This window comes from Branchiostoma floridae, chromosome 2, assembly GCF_000003815.2.
Source record: "Branchiostoma floridae strain S238N-H82 chromosome 2, Bfl_VNyyK, whole genome shotgun sequence".
NCBI classification, from domain to species: Eukaryota; Metazoa; Chordata; class Leptocardii; order Amphioxiformes; family Branchiostomatidae; genus Branchiostoma; species Branchiostoma floridae.
The window spans coordinates 20,150,736-20,172,445 of record NC_049980.1 but is presented as its reverse complement, the minus strand read 5'-3'; the positions used below and the strand labels follow the sequence as shown (position 1 = coordinate 20,172,445).

The window sequence follows — 21,710 nt, the reverse complement described above, 5'->3', positions numbered from 1 at the left end:
ACTGTCCGAGAATACCCTCAATTTGCTGTGACCGTACTAAACATATCATACAACAAATGTGATGAATTTTTGGTGATCGTAAAATACTGGACTTTTGGCTATAATTGTAATAAAAGGATTGTAAAAGAACTACCTCTGATCAGTAATAACATTTACATCTAGATAGAAAAATTAAAATATGGATTTAGAGAGATTATAGAGTAAAATCCAATTAACAGCTTCCCTTCAATGATAGCTACTGTGTAAAAAATGACCATAATCTTAATGTCTCTCAACCGTTGGTTTATTTCTAATAAAATTGAAATGATGATTGTATGATTATTTTCACCTTTTTGTTATTTGTGATGACAATGCACCGGGTACAAAATTAAATCAAATCACAAGAAATAATGTTCATTTACCTCTTGTGTCTTGTGTTACAACTTTCTAACATAAACTGGGCTTGACATTAGACTTGATAGCATTAAAATGAATGTGTTCATACATTTGTACCATATTTCCAAACCACTATAAAAAAGAACATCAACAGAAACAGCATGTTTCTTATTGATTTGAAGGTCATAAAATTGCTGCATACTCAGACAGGACTTGATTTACATATTTTTGGTAAAGGTGCAGATGTTAAAAAAATACAAAAAACTTTAAGTTTGTTAGGGTGTAGCTTAAAAATTCTAGTGAATAGTCATCAGAGACATTTTAGGGACAGTGAGGATAAAAGGCGTGCTATTGTGGTGAAGATGTGTTTTCTAAATGTCATGATATCAAGGTTTTTGTCCATCCACAGGGACAGAAGGTGAAGTATTTTGTCGGTCCCCACAAGCAACTTTCATCCCAAGATGGAGGGAAGGGTTCTGGAGACAGCCCTCATACTTTAAGAAAGATAATGACAAGTACAAGTGAACGAAACACACCTGGCTGCCATTCTTGAGCGTAGTTTTTTGGCACGTTTCTTCAGTGTTTTCTGCCGCTCCTTCTCCTGTTCAGCACTCATGTCATTTCCCTCCTCCAGGGCATCTTTGATGTACTTCAATGAGAAGGTTTGCTACACAGAAAATGTTGATAGTGTTAAAAAAGGATTCTGCTAAAACTGAGGTAAGCAAGTCATAGCCTAATGTGCAAAGCTTAAGGGATTCTAGATAGCAGATAGAGCAATGCTTTTATGCATCTTTCAGTCAAGCAATCCTGGGTAGACCCCTAGTCATACTGACAGGTGTGTTGGGTTATCTTATCTGCAGAGGTTTGATGACTGAGGATTCTCCATACACAGGACCTTTCATACTTCTGGAGCAATGCTTGGGTGATTTTACAACTTTAAAAGGTAGAAAAGTAAGGTTCTTATCACACAATTTGAAAATACTTGGCCAACATTATCACGATGGATGAGCATCTCTTCTTCCTTCCCTCCTCAATCAAATGTGTATTAACTCTAGCTTGTTGCAGGTTGGTGGCTGCTTGTTTGACTTTTAGGGCCTAACCAACTCTACTACCACTTGTTGCAAGGTTTAAGTCTATATAGTTGTGTAATAAGAAACTTATTTTATAATGCCCTACCAAGCTGATGAAGCTATTGCTTGAGTTGAAATCAAGACATCCAGAAGATTATCAATGTGCCAACCCACAAGACTAAAATTGCTGTTAATCAAGCATTAACCCTCTCCTGCTGTCTAATGCTGCAAGCCTGTAACCAATACAAATCTGGTGCCAAATGTGTACCTTAGCAGGGAGATGGTTAAGGATGCTTGCACATGTAGGCTGAACTACTAAATGCAACAAACGACATAATGAGTGGATAATGAGTGTGGGTGAGTTTGTAAGTTGGATTTACCATTTCTTCCTCTGATAACATTTTCCCCTCCATCTGTTCAGACATGGCCTCCTGGTGTTTCTTACCCTTCAGATGACTCCACAGGTGCACTTCTGATGCAATCTAAAGGTAAAAAACAACTGGATGAAACATCACTTTTTAATTGTATGCTTGAAACGGTCTCTGGCAGAAGTTCAAATGTGATCATTATTCAAGAACATCCATGAACAATCTGGTACACTTTGATAGTCAATCAATGATACTACTAATTGTGCACATCAATGAGTTGTGTAACTTCATAGTGCATATACATTGTAGCTATGGACTTTTTCATAGTAGTGTACTTGAATCATGCAGTGCAGATGAGGTGCCTCAACATAACTTAGTATGGAAACTGCCATGATAATACAACATGTTCAAGTGCCTTTTCCTACATGCTGGAAATTCTTAAATGCAATTCCCATGTATTGCTTGCAACACCATGAAATAACTTCTATTATTAGAAAACCAAGTCACCACAGAAACAAATGAACTTACAGTATACACTAAACTTGTTAGTCAATTAGCCAAGATTCATAAAATGATCAAGAAGGCCTTTGAAGCACATGTTGGCTGGTTCTGCATTCCAGAATAGCCATTAACAGTTTTGACCCATTGAAAGGTATTAAGTCAATTTCATTCTGGAGAATTTTGGATCTCATGGAATCTTTCATCACATGACATTTGTATCCTGAATACCCATCAGGTGGAATACACCAGTGGTATTGAAGCTGCTTATTGGGCCCTGGTCACTCCATACATAGACTAGTAATGCCCCCTATCAATTTGTATCAGAACTTCAACTACCTGTAGTTACACAGTATAGTACTACTACAATTGAATGGGATTAACACTAGAAGATAAAATCTTTGAAAACACTAGATGAGATTTCACTTTGGCAAGTGTTCCACTTTCATATAGCATTTACATTCCCACAACTCTCCATGCCAAACAACTGTTTAATGGTTTTTCTAGCCTCACTACAAGTAAGTATAAGTAGGCATCTGTCGATCTTAAAAGTCCATCACTAAGTACAATATGTCAGAAAAGTCATAAGAGGAAATAGACCATGCCTCAGGGTGAGCATTCCTTACCACAACTGTACAGAGGCTGCAGATTTTCTTCTGTTCGTACGGCACCGACTGAGGAGTGTCGTCCTCCCCACCTGTCAGGTGCTTCAGGGTGCTCATGTCAGCTGCCTTCTCTCGGCGCTGTTCCAGCTGCTCCAGGTGTCGGCGGCTGCTCTCGTCGTGCTGAGCAGAAACCATGAGACAGACTTTAACGTTGGATGAGACATTTGGCCATCTACCTAACTATTGATGCGACAGTCTATCATAAAGATGTGAAACAAGTTGTAACAGATACTAAAATGTCAGTGTGACGACCACCTGTCCACATAAACCATTTATTTGTCCCCATTTTGGTGGTCTTCATGGGCGGGTTCAAGGTACATGCCCCTAACATAAAACCAGAGAACATAATAGTGAACAAACACATTGCAGAAATAATTACATGTGACAATAATGTTGTGCACATCAAAATGTTGGCAATACAGGCTACCTTCATTTGTATTTTCTTCTGCAGCTCTTCAAGGTTGGCTTGCTGGGCGGCATTCAGGGCGATCATTCTCTGCTCACGTTCTCTGTAAACCATTGAAATAAGGCATGGTAAGGAAAGGTAAAGCAGTCATCTTAATTGGAGAGAAGAGTGATCCAAAAGTTAGTAGTAATGCAATGTGGCTTTGCCTACAGAAAAGCTATTGGAGACCAGGTACAATAAATATATTGTATGCACTAAATAAGGATGTAAAATGAGGGTCCCGTGTTCAAGGAGGAACGTTAAATTAGGGGACAGGCTAGCCAGCCCTTCCTGTAAAGATATACCCTACTACTGAAACAGCAAGCCATTGAAAACTTCCATCCCTATGTGCCATAAGGGTCTGAAATCTATGAATGATGCATTACATATTAGCAACAATAAAACAACTATCCTGAAATAATCCGTCTACATCTACCTGGCCCTTTCTCTGGTTGCCTTCTCCCTAGCCTTGTCCTTTTCTAGTTTCTGTTGTTCGATCCTGGCCTCTTGTTCCTCCCGTTTGTTGATGAGCTCCTGAACACGAGCCTGTCGCTCGGCCTCCAGCGCCTTCCTACGTTCCTGCACCGCTTCTTCTTTAGCTGCCTTCTCTTCCTGCTTCTTCTGACGCATATCCTATACGGATGAAGGAATCAACACTGTTCATTGCTTGTTATTGGAACAATCACAGATTGTCCATTCATCAGTCTTGTACCTGATTGAATTGTATTGAAACGTAAAACTAAAATTGGAATGGAGTTCACTATGTATGCGAAGTGGGAAGAAATCCAGCAGGTAGGGACAAAGTTTTAGTGTAGTGTAGTATAATGTATATGCACTAGTGATACTGCTTGTGGTTGCAATTCTGATTAAAGTTGGTAGGGGGCAATGCTAGTGTATAAAGTGATCACCTACCAGCAGCTCCTGTAGTCTTGACTCCACCAGCTGGTAGCGAGTCATGATGTCATGTCGCTTGTTCTGTGCCTCCAGAGTGTTGATGAAAGCAATTTCATTAGCCTACAAGAAAGATAATAGACTGGTTAGAAATCACTTCAATTACCTTAAGTTTGTGCTAACTAAGTTTGTGCTATTAAATCAAAATGGTTTCCATGGACAGTTTCCAGTTTCATAAATGATTCCTAAAATCTTCTATATAGTGTTGTATCTCAAAATACATACTTGAGTAAATATCAACAAAACAAGATACATTTTATGTAGAAATTACACTAAATCCACAATAACGTACACCAATGAAAAATTTTCTCATCATGATAACGTTTTGCATCCCACCTTTGCCTCCTCCTCCTGTGCCTTCCTGACCACAGCCTGGAGCTGCAGCAGTCGTTTCCTCTCTGCTCTCTCCAGCTTCTCATCCATGGCCAGCCGCCTCTGGTCTAACAACTGCTCCTTCCACTCACGAACCTCTTTGATCTGAGGGGATCACAGAGGTACAAGTTGGTTATTATACGATTAAAGAAGGATACTGAAGTAATTGAGCCTTTTTAAGCTAGTTTTGAGAATGCAACAAAAATGAAATGCTAACTTTCATTTTCGTTATCATCTTCTTAAAAAGCAAGGTGCACTTGTGCAGCAAAGGCACAACACATCTTAAATGCTGTTCATTACTGTTCAGTAAAATAAGTGGGCATTTAGCATTGTATTGAGGATATAGCTGATGAACATTGGACCAGCAAGATGGATGAGCAACAGACAACTCAAGTTCTAAGGCTGAGTACAATTCCTCAAGAATGTTTACTACTCTTTTTGAAATACATTTCTTGTTTATTTTGATTTGAATTACAGTGCATAAAGATATAATAATCATTTTGAAGTTTGATATTGTATAATATTACATAATTTGAATAGGAAAATGCAAATTGTCCTTCTGTGTAAACTAACTTATGCTACTGCAAAAATACAAAAAAGTGGTTTTGATTTTACCAACTTGTATTTTTTTTTTACATTAGACATACATGTACATGCATCTGGCCATGTTGCCATACCTTTTCCATTCAAACATTTTGCCTGTCATTATCAACAGGATTCTGTGAACTGATGGAAAGATGGAGTACTGTTGTTACTGACCCTTTCCTCCAGCTGCTGCAGCTTACACTGTTGTTCTGTTTTCAGTCGTTCTCTCAGTGCAGCGGCCTTGGCTTGCTTCTCCTTATGCTTCTTCCAAGATTCTGCCAATGGTCTGATGCAGAAAAACACTCACACTTAAAGGTATACTCATTGTACGATTTGGAAAGCATGGCAGAAAATATTCTGGATAGCATTCATTTCCTTTGACCATTGCCAAGAACAGTGTATAAGTTATAATAGTGACAAATCAACACATAGCCTTCAGTGACAACTACTGGGGTCACTAAGTTCGACCTTACTTTTTCCTGGATGGTGAGGAGAGTTTCTCGTGCATGTGGAGCGCACGGCCCGGTGGTCTGCTCTCAAAATCCTCCACCATCTCTCCCCAGGAGGTGGTCTCCCGGTACTGAGCCCCTGCTGCAGAAACACAAGCCACATATCCTGTCATGTTACTGTAACACATTTCTTATATAGAGCATATGTGAAGTGTACATCCATCAGCAAGTTTCTGAGCATTCTTTTGGTATTCTTTAAGCTGGAAGAATTTTTAAATATCCACAAATGCTTGAGCTATGATTCACTGAAAAAAAGTGAAATAAAAATATAGGGACAACAATATGGTGATGGTTGCAGCGATGCTGTCATGTGAAAGCTCTCTATAATTGGTATAGAGTTTACAGAATCTTTGGAAAGAAATTCCACCAATGATCTAAATACAAACCCAGTCACAATCTACTTTCATTCTTTTTGCTAACTTTCAAAGTTTACAGCAGAGATATACAACATAAGTCACTATTATTAGTCTATTGAATGAAAATTCTATATTTGGCGTACATGTTACAGCTTTACGTTATCAACAAAATATTGGAAAAAGCAAAATCTCTCTTTACCTTCATATTCAGCCATGATTTCTGTCCAGTCCAAGGGTTGGCCAGAGGAGTCAAGGGAGGCCTATACAAGCAAAGCATCATCATTAGGATGTTTATCTACAACATGTATTTATTTCCACAACCAGGGCATAAAAGTAATGGTCATTCAGCATCTCTCTCAAACTACACCATCCAGTAAAGTAAGTCTATGAACATGAACCTTTCCACGGATCACATTGCATCCTGGGAGACGCAAGCCTCTTGGGGACAAACAAAATCATATGTGAAGTGTACATCCATCAGCAAGTTTCTGAGCATTCCTTTGGCAGAAACTTGCTGCAAGTTTCTGAGCATTCCTTTGGCAATATGTACTGTATATGTTGTCATGGTAAAATCATATTGTTTAACCATAGTGCCCTGCGCCTCCCAGTATACAGTCGGATCTGGAAAAAGTTCTCTGTTGCATTGCTCAATGCTGACTTCTACAGGAAAGTCATTACAACATGTCATCAAGTCATACTTTGCAAAGACACAACTGTGTCAAGTTTTCTGGCAACAAAACTATTGTACCTTTCAGTTTTCTGTTTTCAGGGAGCAAACTATACATATATACGTCTTCACTTACATCCGATCAATCTGTCTCAAACACTGTCAATCCCATTATAAGTACATGTACATGCATATCTAGTTTCAAACATATTTAGACATACAATGTAATGAAACAGTTGTGAGAATTTTCAAAGTACAGCTCCAGCACATGCTGTTGTATGAAAATAGAAACAGGGTTCCGCCATGTACATGTTTACAAACAATTTTGCAATACTGTATCTTAAAACAGCATACACCAAACAGTGTACATGTACATTTTTTTACATCAACATCATTTTGATACATTGTACATTGCACATACAACTTGAATTTGAAAAAAAATGTGAGTTAAGAGTTATGCATAATTGGGTTAGTATAACATCATGGATTAAGTACAGTTTTTATTAATCTATACGATCAGAAGACAGATTACTAGCTACTAACAGATTATTGATGGCTTGAGATTGCCTTAGCCCCATATAGAAATCAGCCATCACCACATTAAGTTAGATTATACACATGTAAGCTATGACTAGAGAGACAAACATGCATGATCTGGCTGCCATGCTTTTGAGAATGTGTGTGGGCGTGGCAGTCTTACTGAGGGGAGGTGCGGTAGCGACCGTCCTTCGGCCTCAGACTGGGCAATACGACCAACGCCGTCTGCACAACATGGCAGGTCTGGGCTATCCTGCGTGTCAGCAGACTCTACCAATGGGGGCTCTCGTTTGGGCTCATAGGAACTTTCGGCCTCTATAGTACTGCTGGAATGGTCATCCTACATGTGTGTATACACCGACAGGATCACAGCATGACAGAGAGTCAAGTACCAATGACGGAACACTTGGGACTAGTGCATGCAGGATTAAGAAATGAACAAACGTGCAACAGTGGAGAACTCTAACAAATGTTGAAATAATGCTGAACAATTTTTTTTCAGTTGGTTTGTCTTTCGCTATATGGGCTAGACAACAATGTACAACACAGAGCATGTTATGTCAGCCTGTTATGAAGTACCATTATTAAGTATGTAACATACAAAATGTACAATAGGGAAGGCCTATATAAAGTAATTTACATAATACAGGATGTATTGGGTATGGGATAACATGATAAAGGTAACATATACAACACAACGTCACGAGCCCACATGCATGTACAATGTTATGCAATGAAGCATTTTCACAACCTTTACAACAATCAAAATTGAACAGAAAGGTATGTACATGTACTATTACAGCCAATGGTGTAATTTGGAAGACAGAATGGAAGTCTTTTTGTCTCTCATGATAGGTGAAACTCTGTCAAATGACGGATGCAGGATGAAAGCCTCAATTTGTTTGTGCTTTCCTACCATGTCTGTAGGATGACTGTACATACCCCTATAAGACAACATGATTATCCAACAAAATAAACCACATCCAACAATTCTATAAAATGGGTTCCACCCAAAAATTACCAATAAGTAAAACACACAACAGAGAAAAGTGCCACTTCCTGAATCACACCTACCTTGTTGGAACAACAGCTAGACTTAGCGTTCTGATGATAAGCAAACAAAGATGCACAGAAGATGGACAAGCAGAGGAAAGGTGAATAAAAGTCTTAAGTTAAAAACTACAATTATGGAAATGATACAAAATTCCACTTTTTGAGCAAGCAGCCAAGCTTTAAGTGACTTAGTAGAAAAAGCTACACAGTTTTGAGCATGTTAGTAAGACAGTATAACTTTCATGCAGTAGAAGAAGAAATCAAGCAAAGCAGGAAATAAAGTCAGAGAAAACAGCATGCATCATATCAAAGCCAATAGTCTAAGCAACTGACAGCTACATGCATATTCAAAACAGTATAGAAGAAGGCTATCATACATGGTTGGCAGAAAAAGAAGGAACAATTACATGTGTACTATACAGTCATTTAAGTATAAACATTGCAGATAGCATGACATTTCCTTTATTGCGTTGAAGGCAGATATATATAAAAAAAGTTTATCATGAATCATGCTTGCATTTGAATGCTTACACATGCAGTAATACATGTATACATTGTCAAAATGGCATTCACATTTGCATAATTACAGCAAAACAGTACAAAGTATTCTACAGAATTTTGAATAGAACTTACCCCAAGGTCACTTTCCCCATCTCTGTCAGTGTCCAGCAGGATTGGTGCCTTTCCTTCCTCCTCTATCTGCTTGGTGAGGGAGCGCTCCTCCTCCATGGCCCAGGCGATGGCCTCGTCCTGGTAAGCCTGCAGCTTGGAGGCCAGCTCCTCCTCCTGCTTCTCAATGGCTGCCACCGTCTGGTAAAAACATTAAGTTACAATCCTTCCCACACCATATGTTGTATAGGGCACCATACAGTGTGCAAAATACCCACTTGCACACTTGCAAATTGCAAACACTTTTTGCTTGGTGCAACTTACTTCTAAACTCAGGTTGCACAGGGCGCAACTTAGATTTTGAGCCTCAGAACTCGATTTTGTTGTCAATTTACTTGGAAGAAATAAATGGACTGAGGCATTTCCGTTTCATATCAGCCAAACATGTCAGTAATTACCAATTATCATGGTAAAAGGTTATGTATGTATGTATGTATATATATAGTGAAATTAGTGAATTGTAGGTGGTGCAACTTGAAATTTAGTTATGCAACCTAGTTTTTGCCCCAGGTTGCACACAGAAACACACCAACACAAACAGATACACCAAATCTGTATATTGATTAAATAAAACACATTATATGACATGTAATTTTGCTAGTGAGCAAATTATCAAGAGAAAATGGAGAAGAGAATAAAGGGGGATCACTCACATCATCTAATGCAGAATCAAGAATGTCATCATCATCCTCATCTACATCCTCCTCTTCCTCCAGATCTGCAAACCCTTCTGTAATCTTTCCACCATTGTCCAGAGACAAACAATTGTCCCCTTCAGTCTGTTCAATTTCTGTCGCCTCCTCCCCTGGGCCTTTGTCAAGTTTGTTCTGTGGACCATTCTTTATATTTACATCCATTTCTTGCTCTGTGACTCCATTGCTCTTCTCACTGGAGTCCATCAGAATCAGTTTCTTCAAGAGATCATCAACTACATTTTCTGTAGATCTTGGTGTATTGGCAGCTTCAGTAAGATTGTCTGTTTGGGGCTTACAAGTAGCCTTCTCAATGCTACTTCCAGCTTCTGTTCCTGCTAAAGGTTTCCCTTTGTCTTCTGTGTCCAGTGTCTCTGTTGTAAAAATTTCTCCCTCATTGCTAGGTTTGCTCTTGTCCTGTGTCCAAGCATTGTAGACTGTCATCTTTCCGTTGGGATGACCATTGATTACCTTCTGTTTGACATCAGTATTGTCTGTCTGCAAATCTGATTTCTTAGTGTTCTGTGTGAGTTTTCTGCAGTTCTGAGAAGTTTTGCTATTTGGTGTTACTCTATGAGAAGGCCTGTTCTCCTTCTGACTGTCAGCTCTCTCTCTGTTCAGTTTCTGGCCAGTATTTGAACCGTTTTTTGCACTGTTCTGATGTCTAGCATTCTTTGTTGCCGCCTGTCTGGAGGGCCTCTGCTGACGACTGTCTGGATCGCGTCGTCTTCCTCTTTGGACAGTTTCCCAGCCTCCTGAGTCTTCTGTATCTGCATCTAAGTTAGGCAAAGCCAGCAAAATCAGCAAGCTAATGGAACTTTATGACATAACATGAGAAGGTCACACCAATTCTCTGACATCATTTAACAGCGAAAATGCATCAAAAGTTCAAGATGAAAATAGAAGGCAGGAAGAAAACTGGCTACAGTTTCTCTGCAGATATCATCTTTCTATTCAGTTTCCTAAAACATAATACAATACCTGTCTCACATGTGTTATGATCTGTCTCTTCCTGCACTGCTGTTGACAACCCCTGCTTGCTTGCATCGGGACTGCTGGTTGGCTGAGCCACACTTGTGGCTGAGGGACTTCCTTTTACTTTGTCTGCCCAGGTTCCAGTGGCTCCAGTCACAGTACTCACAACAGGTGCAGCCACCTGTGTATTCACAACAGGTGCAGCCACCTGTGTATTCACAACAGGTGCAGCAACATGTGGCTCCTCGGCAGGTGCAATCTCATCTGCATCTTTAACAGCTGTTCCAGGTGGTTGTCTAGGGGTGGGTGATATCCTACAAAATATTAAGTACATGAATTTGAATAACAAAATCTGTTGTTCTGTAGTAACACCTGGCACTTCTTGGGATCCATACAAATCTAAAAAGGCAATTAGAAATGGCAGACTTCACACCTTTACAAACATTACTTTGCAACCCTTCTAGTCCCATACACAAAGTTAGCTGGAGTGAGGATGTATGACAACATTGCATGAAATGAATCACAGAAACATGCACAGACACTCTAATAGACAAGTCAAAACAGTGCTTGTTTACTTCTCTTCCACAGGGTGAAGCAGAAAGCAAGAAAGCTGAAGGTGGATAATGTACATAAGACATAGAAAGGCCCATACTAAGATTGAAGAAATAAATCTGTGGGTATACCGTTACACAGACATAGAAACATACCCCCTTGGCAGAGAATGTCCGCTGAAGTTCAGGCTCCGTGACACGGGACTGGGAGTTACTCGTTCAGAAGGTGTCGGACTTGGGCCCAGGGGTCGTCCTGGAGACTTCCTAACCTCCCATGCTAATGAACTGGGCCTGGATTGTACAAAGCATATTAATTTGTATACACTGTAAATGCAGAAATGTTCGCAGTGGATTAATGTTCGCGGTTTTCGCGATGATCACTTCACCGCCAACTTAAAACCACCGCGAAAATTTTTTTATTATGGTATTAGACTGCAGTCTATGGTGCTACCGTGAAATTAAAACCACCACGAAAAGTCCTTTTTCCCGCAACCGAGAAATTAAATCCCCGCATTTACAGTACACTGATACAGCAATGAACAAGCCAATCTAAATGGGTCAAAAAGGATCTTTCTAAATATTGCTGAGAAAGGATGGAATGATCATCATGAACTCACCAATTGTCAGACTTCTCCAGCTGTTTCTCCATTTCAATGTACTCAATCAGTGCCTTGAATTCTCGAGAGTAGTTGTCCAACATCAGTAGCATTTCCTATGGAAGCAAACAAACAAAACAATCAAACAAATGCAGGCCTTTTAAAACAGCAACAACAATCAAATACATGTACTTGATCCAATTTTAAAACTAAAAGTGCCCTAAGTTTCCATTTTCTAAGAATCTAGCAGTATTTCATTTCAGCAAACTGCTTTTGGCAAATTGCTTCTTAAATTTGCACATACTTACAGGTTTCAGAGCTGTACAAACAACCTATGAAAATATCATGCACAACAGGGTAAGCTCTATCTTTTAACTTACCTTGCACTCCACCACACTTTCATCTGCTTCACATGTTTGATAGATTTCATCCACGGCCCTTCGGAGATTGTCGAACAGAAACGCCCAGTAGCGAGCTCGTACGTCGCCCTTCTTCCCTTTGGTCTGCCCGGGCGACTTTTTGCGGGGCGACGTCTGTGTCCCTTTACTTCCCTCAGAAGACGAGTCTCTCTGTGCTGACTTGGACCTCAGGTTCTCGGCAACATGACTACTCATGGCTTTACTTTCAAGTTTTTCAGCTTTTGACTTTTTATTCGACGTCTTCCCTTTTCCTGACAAATATCAGAGAAAAATGTTATTTACTAGTATCATGTTTCATACCAATGTTTAATGCTTTAAAAGTAATATTCACTGCAGCAATCATACATTTGAGACCATGAGATAATACGTTGCTTTCAGTAGTCAGGTTTAGACATAACTTAATATTACACATGTGTAATACAAATTACATCATATCATATTTTAAAGGTCTGCTACTCAGTTTTTTGCGCTCAAATTTGAAATATCCTAGATCTAAGAAATCTCAGAGATATGACATTTACCCCACTTTCACTTTCTGTCACCTCACATTACCTGCAGAGACAGAGGTGTCCATAGGCACCCTCCATGCCACCAGATTCCGCGCTGACCGTCCTTCGCGAGCAACAATCTTCCGAACACCCTCATAGCTGGTGGATCTCTGCAAAGGTGACTGAGTTTGCTAGTAACAAAACAGGCAGAGACAACAGTCAGAAATTCTGGCAGCATGGTGGTTTTGGGGTTAGGACTGCTGACAGCACATTAAGGGCCCCACCAACCCTATTGACTAGACTATGGGTATACCAAAATGTGAGTGGTTAAACCTCATCGGGCAGGTCTTCGCATAGAAAATTGGAAAGGTATCTTACGACAGGCTGTTTCCTGGCTATACAATTCAAACAAACAACAACATAAACTAGCAGCATGTAAAACTGTTGTGCACAGATCACATCCACCCCACCCCCCATTTGTTTGGACATTAATTGATTTAATCAAGTTAAAGTTACCCTTACATCTGTGCAGATGCTTTTGGGGTGGCGCCCATCTCCATTTCGAGTAGCCCTTGGGCCACACATGTGCAAGCCACAATCAAGATGCAATTATAATATAAATGGGGTGGAATCTATTCTGACACATTAGTCTGGATATAGTGACAATACAGATCAACTTCCAAGGTGACTGGACTGAACTTATCTGATGACAAGGAACACACATGTATCTGCAGGTTTCTTGAATTATTCAATTTTTTAAAAAACCTCCCACTTTCACAACTGATTGATAACTAATGGTGGAAGATCATAAACTTTGATAAAGAATGACATCAATTTCCAAGACCTAAAACACTACGTGCCAACGTAATGCATTGATTTTAGCCGTTTACCATTCAGAAAGTCTTCTTACGAATCGCTAAATACAGTGTATGAAGTCATCACATTACTACATCGACTTGTTCATCGTATAGACAGGCTTATGACAAAATCGTGCGTTGATCATTATCATTGTTGAGGGTCATTACAGCATCATTACAGGCGATCTTATGACCACAAGTCCATCCTACTGTCTTGAATTGACTTTCCTGTCCATTTTGCTTCATTTGATCTTACCTTTCCGTTTCCCTTGGCAGAGTTGGGTCGGCGGTTCGAGTTCCCCCCTCCCCCTCCTGAGCGTTGCCCGCCATTGTTTTTCGGCTTCGCGTTTGAGTTGGACATTTTCTTCCGCCAGTTGTCACTCATCCTGCTGACAGGGTGGCCGGGCTACGTTCTTACACACTCAGTCAATTAGACATGCTATTTGATGAACTGCAAGTATTAAAAGGATATACGATTCCTTGTCACTACACAGCAAGTAAACAAATATTGTGGTACACTAGGGTAACCCCAGGACCAAATTTGTACAGAAACTAGCACACAGTTCGGAGACAGGTACCTTGAAGCTAAAGCTCGTTATTCGTGTACAGATTCGCATCGTCCATCCGTACATCAATGGATATGTAGCAGGGATACGGTAATATGGTATTGTCGTATTTCTGAAGAATTGAATAGACAGTGAGGGCATATCGTAGAATTTTAAGAAAAAAGACGGGCATTTTTTAATGAAAGCTTAACGTTTACTTCAAAAGCATGGCTACAAAAATCATTTCAGCCCAAAGTTCTCCGTTGACTTAAGATGGCCCAGGGCACATGAGCACTACTTTCAAAGTCCTGTAGGAAAATTGTCATAACTCCGCCATAGAACCTTGAAAATGCCTCAAATCTGGTGTATACGGAAAACACAACTATAGAAATGCAAACATGAGTCATTTATGAAGTTATATACTCTGAATTTTGAGATATTTCAATTTATTATGATGTATAATTTTTCCAACAAAATGTAGTCTAGAAAACCATTCCCAACGCGCAAATTACATGAATTTTTTTTTAGTACATACTGACATATGTTCCCTTTCAGAACTAGTGAGATTTATTACACATGTTCCTGCTCTGTGAAAAATATTGATTTTTTCACATTTATGCATATAATTTTAGGGTACCTTTTTCTATAATCACCTTATAACTCAAAACAAAGACCATATGCAATATATTCAACTACATCTGAGTGTAGAACAGGACATTTCCAACGATTTAATTTCCTTTTCAATCATTTTAAGTCATTGCTACCGTTTTCTACAAAGGTTTGAAGTTTGTACCATCATTTCTTACCCTGTAAGCCATGTTTTAGTAAATCTGCCCATCACTCAACGTGACAGGTCGTAATTAGCACCTCCATGGGAAGGAATTAGCTGTAATTTGCACTTGTGCCATGACAAAAGAACCAAGGTTTATTGTTATGCGTAGACTAGTCTGTTGGTATAAACAGTTGTTTTGTAGCAAGATTGTTATTATGCTCATAGAACGAGAAAAGTTTCAGTCAATGTTAGAGAATAAGTCTCTCTATTTACATTGAAGATGGATTCTACAAGATGCACATCCAGAAAGCCGTACAAAATGTAAAAGTAGGGTTCAAGCGCCACCAACTGGGCCGGGCATTTTGGCCCCGCAGCGCGGCTTCGAATCCCTGGTGTCAAGAGACTGTACTATTCGGCAAAAACTCAGCAAAATTCGCTCAAAGCAAGTCCGACTTGGCCTCTGTTGCAGTCTTCGAACGGAGCTGGTTTTTATTGGGGATGGGGGGGGGGGGGGGGCGTTGGTTCGCGATTTTCAACGTCTAGCTACGTTTTCATGCCGGGAAAGGGGTTTTGCCCAAGGAGCTTGGTTTGCCGAGGAAGGGTTTGCCGTGGCATAAGATAGCATTATTAGCTTGGGAAGGAAGGCGGGGGCTAATGAAACTCCTCACTAATACTATCTTATGCTACCGCAAGTTCTGCTTGGAGATAAGTTATATAGCTCAGATATTAACCTCCATGCTCAATACATTACAACGTCCTTGACTCAATACTGCCAAACTGGGGTATGAAATGATGCGATTTTGGTCCAACAATTTTTCAACAACGCACCAGAATAGAACAGAGAGCCAAGTTGTGTGCTTTGAGAAGTAAAACATAATACGGGTTGCTATAGTTTGCATGGAATAGTGTATAAAACTGACCATAAGAACAACAAATCATTAGAGAATACAAGGAGCTTTTATCAGATGGCCATCTGATATAAAAGCCTCTTGGAGAATACTAGTACTATGCAATCTACAGCCATAATGATTCTGGCCTGTCGCCATGTTTGTTATCATTACTGATTAGAATGTTTGTTTAGGGCTGTCAGAGTAAAATTGCCCATGATGAAAAGAAATGCATGTTTAGTATATTTCGATGTGTAAACTTTTGTAGAAAAACGTGAAAAAAGTGACATTGGTCTCCTTCTATATTTCCCCCAAGACAATTGTACAAAAGTTGTGTTATTTGGAGGTTGGTCCAGACAGACAACCATACATATGATCTAGGCCGACAAAGGAAAATAATCACACTTATTCAACTCGTATGTTCTTTTCTTTTTATAGCTAGAATCCTGTGCTTCCCTTATCAGAAACGCCCATGTTGGTGAAATGCCCTTTCCCCGGTCGTTATATTGGGCAAAAAAGTCTGGTCATTTAGGGCAAGGAGTTTATATAGAAATATATAGGGTGTCTTCTATTTAATGTGTTTATGTTGTGCTGTGCTCTTTTGCAGTTTACTTGAAGCACTTCAAGTATGATGCATAACATTTTTGATAAATGTTTTTAGAGCAGCGGGAGTGGTTAAAACTTTCGGAAGCATGTCAAATACTTCAAACATCTATCTGAGTATGAGACTGTGATATTTCCCCATCTTTTGTATGGGTTAGATTGTAGTTCTCCCTGGTTGTGAAGAAGGTACTTTTTGTTTGTCGTTCACACCCGGACGGAGACAAAAGACCAGACTACACATAGTGATACGCCGTGGCAAATACAACTTTTACAATGGCTGCCCTGCTGAAATTTAGGATTGAACAAAGGAGCTTCCATTTTGCTCAGCTGTGGTTAACAAACTCAAAAGTGTCATATTTAAGTGTCAAATTTATGGTTAAAGAAAATGAATCAATAAGAATAAAGAAATGACGATTGGAAAATAGATTGAAAGTTAATCCAAGCGCGTGCATTCCCATATCCCCATTCAGCGTTTCACAGATGTGTATTGTTTCTTGTTTTGCCGAAATCATTAGTCCAGGCCATGAACCAGTATTCTGTATGAATAAACACACGACTGTCTTGTCCTTCCCTTTGCACTTCCTCAGATTTTAGAAATTGAGTGCGAGCAATTACCTCACCAGGACAGATTAGCGCCTGATTGGTATGCAAAGTGAAGGCGGGACACTGGGAGGCAATTATCACTCAAACTACTGCATATTTACAAGCTATATACTGGCACTTGGCTCATTTCAATATCCAAGTACCTAATAATCATATTTAAATGAGATATCTGGCAAGGCAAGCCTGGGCAATCTTAAGTGAATGGAGTTAATCATCAACCAATAACGGCCTTTCTGAACGCGCCGTTTACAGTATCCAAAAATGTAAGAGCTTGAAATTGAGACTATGAATTGAGATCTATAAGTCCACCTGATAAAAAAATCCATTTGAGAGTTTTGCCGCTCAAAGATAACGTCAACGTGATGACTGGTATTACGTTAGAATATTTTATGCGACGAGTCGTCCTTTATCTAATCAGCACATGTTTATATTGTAACGTTAGAGCGGGCGTCCGAAAAATACAGACTTTCAGTGCAGTTAACTGTTATACTTGAAATTCAAGAGACAGATGCTATCTTACCAAATGTTAACGTTACGTATCGACACCGTTAATGTTACCGGCGTTTGTAGCATGGGAACCAAATTCAAAAGGGAACATAACTTTACATGTAGTTTACTAAGCGTCTTTTTACTCCCTCCCCCCCTTACTGCATGCAGCACGCAATACGTCTAGTGATATTAGACTAAACTATAACAATCAAGTACTTTTCTTGAGCTGAATGATATATAAACACACCTGTTAACGCTTCGCACATGCCAAGAAATAGTTCTGTCCTTGGTGCTGAACGCCGTCAAAACACTAAGTTACGCGTTCAAAGGTCTTGTGGTAATGTTTCTACGATTGCGGCAACGTTGCATTTTCGTGGCATAAAATATGTTTTTACACCCGAAGACATTCCACCCTGGCAAGGCCAAGGCAATTAAATAGATCAAAAGGACCCCAACAAAAGAGGAAGTCAGCCAGGTGATTGTCTTTCCTTTAATTTTGTGTAGGCACGACACTGGGTGACAGATGACACGCCTTAGCCTTGATCTTACACCAAGGGTCATCTCCCTAAAACATAACTGTCCTTTCCAATATAGCTGAAAAGTGAAAATGTGTATTCTTCTCATAGTAGCAAGATCATATCTTCTACCCCTTACCCAAAATTTCACCTTCTCTGGCAGCTTAAATTTAGCCACACATCAATACAGTCTTCACTTGGCCTTGGGAAGACATTTCCTGTTGAAATATTTATTGGAGTGAAACAACGTCTATAACAGGAATTCAAGAAGAGGCGACTTACTGGCATCAAAGATGTACAAATTAGACTTTTCTATTACCTGGTCCATTTGATGTGAACAGTGGCAGGCCACGCAGAAGCAAAGGATGGTGTTGCCTGATGTGTAAAGATAATGATGCTCTGTTGCCTGACAATTTTTGGAGCTGATATTTATGATTCCCAGATAGTAACACACAAGTCAAATATGTACTACCGGTATCTGTCCAACACTAGGTGTTCCAAATGCCTTTAGTAAAATGTTGCCATTTACTTATACATGATATGAACAATTTGGGTACATCTATAGCTCAAAACCAAATTTTGTACCCCTAGTTTTGTATTAAACTCCATCTTGATTAGCTTGATATTTACATAATTTTAAGCCCATAGTGGTGAGTAAAAAGTTATGAATAGACTTTAGCCACTTGCATTAGATTTAGGACAGCTTGCCCTAAAACTACAGACCAAAAGCATGTGGATTCTAATGAAGAAAATATGGCCTAATAAGTATGGCCTATAAGTAGAAGTTTGAGCTCTCCATCTGCACACTTTTATTTTCATATTGCTCTATCATTAACAAAGCTGCACTAGTGGTGCAGCTTTGATGGTCTTGTATCCATAGGGAAACATTTTTTTCTCAACTAGAGAGTAAGTAAAATACACAATAAGCAAACTTCCAGCCAGTCAATCCTGAAAGGTAAGGGTGTCTTTATTGTAGAACAAATACATGTGCATCTATATTTACAGGAACACATACAAATTTATTTGAGTCAACAGACTGACCAACACATGTGCTCATACACCATATATACTTATTGTACAATAAAGAGTACTGCTACCAATAGAATTTGTCATGTATGCACACTTCCATTGCTAACTTTCTATGTTTTCTCCACTGTACAGGAACAATTAAATCCAAACCTTTGGTGAAAAAATTATTGTCCAGATATGAACAAGAAATCAGTTAGAACTGTTTACATTTCCAGTGTATGTATCTTTCACATCAAATCATATACATGTAGATTGTCAAGTCACCAACAGAATTCATCTGGGTACATTTTGAACTATAGAAGATAAATTTTCTTAATGTTGTTTTTCTGTCTGAAATTATGATACAATTTTACAACATTCTACAAATTCACTTCTCTCCTCAATTTCCTACAATTTCTGTCCAGTCAAAAGAAATTGTGGTTCCTCCTGCTGTAGTGCTTGTTGTTTGCGAGTGCTGTGCGCTCTCTTCATGGGGTGCATCTTGTTGATGACAGGTGAGGCGAGGACCTCTTTCAGTTTCTCCTGGTACTGCTCCTCCACCTGTACACCATGCAGGTACTCCCGATACTCCTCATCCTGCTGTTGCGCTCGTACGGAGTATTGGTAATCGATTTGGGCATCAAGGTCGCTTTGGTAGGCCTGGTAGAAATGAACAGTAAGTTGTTAGATCAGTGCACTTGATAATCAAGCCACAGAACTAGATTATTTAAAGTGTTCTTTAATTGTAGTACATATAATCATTTTTTTTATATTTCATCATTATTTTTCTCATTATAGAAATTTGTAAAAAGAATGGATTTAAAACAAATGCTGTAGAAAGGTCTTACCAGGTTGTTCTGTTTGATCCTCTGCTTATGCTCTGCATCCAGCCTCTTGTGCTCCTCAATAGCATGGGCCAGTTCCTCACGCTCTGCCCTGATAACGTCCTGCTGGCGAAGGTTTTCTGCCACTGAAAAAGAAAACACACAAGAAAATTAAAATGAATGTAAGATTTGATATAAAGTGACCAGGCCATGCCGTTTGGCTGGACAAGTTTGAAATAGTAGAACTGAACTGAACAGGACTTCTATGTGAGACAAATTAAGGAGGCCATCATCTACATTAGGTCACTCACAGAGACAGTAGGCAGTAGGTTTTTCTTATTGGACCGGTCCAGAAAAACCGGACCTGAAAAAATTAGGTGGACAGGATGTTGGACCGATTAGAAAATTAACAGATCATTTTATCAGGCATTCACACGTTCTGACGCTTGCAGGTGGAAGAAAATAACAAGAGTGAAGTAGATTAGAGTTTATAGTCATTTCTACCAAGTTTTACAGTCAATCGTACAGGTGCAGTTAGCTTTGTATGATTTTAAAACGTCAGTGTAAGTCTAATACTCCACCAAACAGATTTCTTTGTAGTGAAATGGACCATTGGTATGAGTCATACTGCATCAGGTCCAGGTTCAGGTCCGGACCTGGACCTAATCCTCTGGACCTGAACCGGACCTGGACCTGAATTTTATGTACCGGTACCCAGCCCTGGTAGGCAGTATAAACTTACTGACACTATCTACAATTGCTGATACTATGTGCTGTATGGTCTTCGGTCAAACTTATTGGTAATTCCTTATCCTGAATGACAATAGGTCAACCACAATTTCATCCTGCGTTTGAAAAATCTTTCACACAACCTATAAAAGTATTCTTAGCTCTCTATTGTGTGACAGAGATCTGCTTGGAGTCAAAAACGAATGCTTACATTTGTCCTCCACTTGCTTTCTCCTAGTGGCCAAGACGTCTGACATGAGCCGATGACGTGCCTCACGCTCAAGCCGCCACTGCTCTTTTCGCTTGGCCCACATCTTTTGCACTTCAACATCAATGAGCTGTTCCAGCTCAAGTTCCCGCTCTTTCTCCCGCTCTGCTTCCCTGGCCAGGTACTCTTGGAAGCGCTGTTGTTCCTCACGAAGCTCACGCTAAACACAACGGGAAAAAGTCATTGTCATTTCAAGTGAAAAAGAAAAGCATACTACATGTACACTGATGGTACACTCAAACAGTTTGTGTCTATATCAAGTATAGAATTTAAGGTGTTGACAATTGAAGTGAAAAAAATCCAACCCTGTGCAGAAGTGAGTGCAGTTTCACCGAATCCACATCATCAAATATGTTGGAACAGTGAACGGAAAATATACACCTTTGAGTTGAAGGACATGTCAAATCTTGCATTGTGTCTCTCCCAATCAACTTGTACCATAGTGCAGTTAAACTCAATTCAAATGTGTTTGAAACTTGTCACCAATAAGTCACCATTCCATCTCACCTGTTTAATCTATATCATGTTTCATGTACATTGTATCCACAATGTTTGCAGTTCAACAAAACAACATAATTAGCATGATCAATTTGAAAGCAGCACTCATTTAATTGCAACTGAGGAGGTTTAATTATCATTTTACATTGTCACATTGCAATGAAAGTTTATCTGGCAACTAACCAATAGATGTAGAACATTGCAGTTGCTACTATTTCAACATCCTGTTATCGTCACAAGGTAAATTATGCCAGGTGTCTTGCATTGCTGT

At 39.5% G+C, this 21,710-nt stretch overlaps 2 protein-coding genes across 2 annotated transcripts in view; both read right to left on the bottom strand.

Annotated features, from left to right (window-relative positions):
• The window catches only part of LOC118408955 (S phase cyclin A-associated protein in the endoplasmic reticulum-like), a 62,056-nt gene extending 47,795 nt beyond the window's left edge, over positions 1–14,261 (bottom strand). The window contains exons 1-20 of the mRNA XM_035809826.1: positions 13,955–14,261; positions 12,906–13,032; positions 12,315–12,604; positions 11,956–12,050; positions 11,495–11,629; positions 10,794–11,101; positions 9,774–10,588; positions 9,085–9,261; positions 8,473–8,502; positions 7,562–7,738; positions 6,394–6,454; positions 5,803–5,920; positions 5,504–5,615; positions 4,709–4,849; positions 4,334–4,435; positions 3,858–4,054; positions 3,404–3,485; positions 2,938–3,096; positions 1,826–1,927; positions 912–1,042 (exon numbers count right to left, since the gene is read on the bottom strand). Of these exons, the coding sequence (XP_035665719.1) occupies positions 912–1,042; positions 1,826–1,927; positions 2,938–3,096; positions 3,404–3,485; positions 3,858–4,054; positions 4,334–4,435; positions 4,709–4,849; positions 5,504–5,615; positions 5,803–5,920; positions 6,394–6,454; positions 7,562–7,738; positions 8,473–8,502; positions 9,085–9,261; positions 9,774–10,588; positions 10,794–11,101; positions 11,495–11,629; positions 11,956–12,050; positions 12,315–12,604; positions 12,906–13,032; positions 13,955–14,083 (3,488 nt within the window). The 5' untranslated portion in view covers positions 14,084–14,261. The remainder of the gene's footprint in view (positions 1–911; positions 1,043–1,825; positions 1,928–2,937; positions 3,097–3,403; positions 3,486–3,857; positions 4,055–4,333; positions 4,436–4,708; positions 4,850–5,503; positions 5,616–5,802; positions 5,921–6,393; positions 6,455–7,561; positions 7,739–8,472; positions 8,503–9,084; positions 9,262–9,773; positions 10,589–10,793; positions 11,102–11,494; positions 11,630–11,955; positions 12,051–12,314; positions 12,605–12,905; positions 13,033–13,954) is intronic.
• A 4,797-nt stretch (positions 14,262–19,058) lies between these two features.
• The window catches only part of LOC118409764 (cilia- and flagella-associated protein 53-like), a 5,992-nt gene continuing 3,340 nt past the window's right edge, over positions 19,059–21,710 (bottom strand). The window contains exons 7-9 of the mRNA XM_035811056.1: positions 20,885–21,101; positions 19,969–20,090; positions 19,059–19,780 (exon numbers count right to left, since the gene is read on the bottom strand). Coding sequence (XP_035666949.1) covers positions 19,529–19,780; positions 19,969–20,090; positions 20,885–21,101 — 591 coding nt within the window. The 3' untranslated portion in view covers positions 19,059–19,528. The remainder of the gene's footprint in view (positions 19,781–19,968; positions 20,091–20,884; positions 21,102–21,710) is intronic.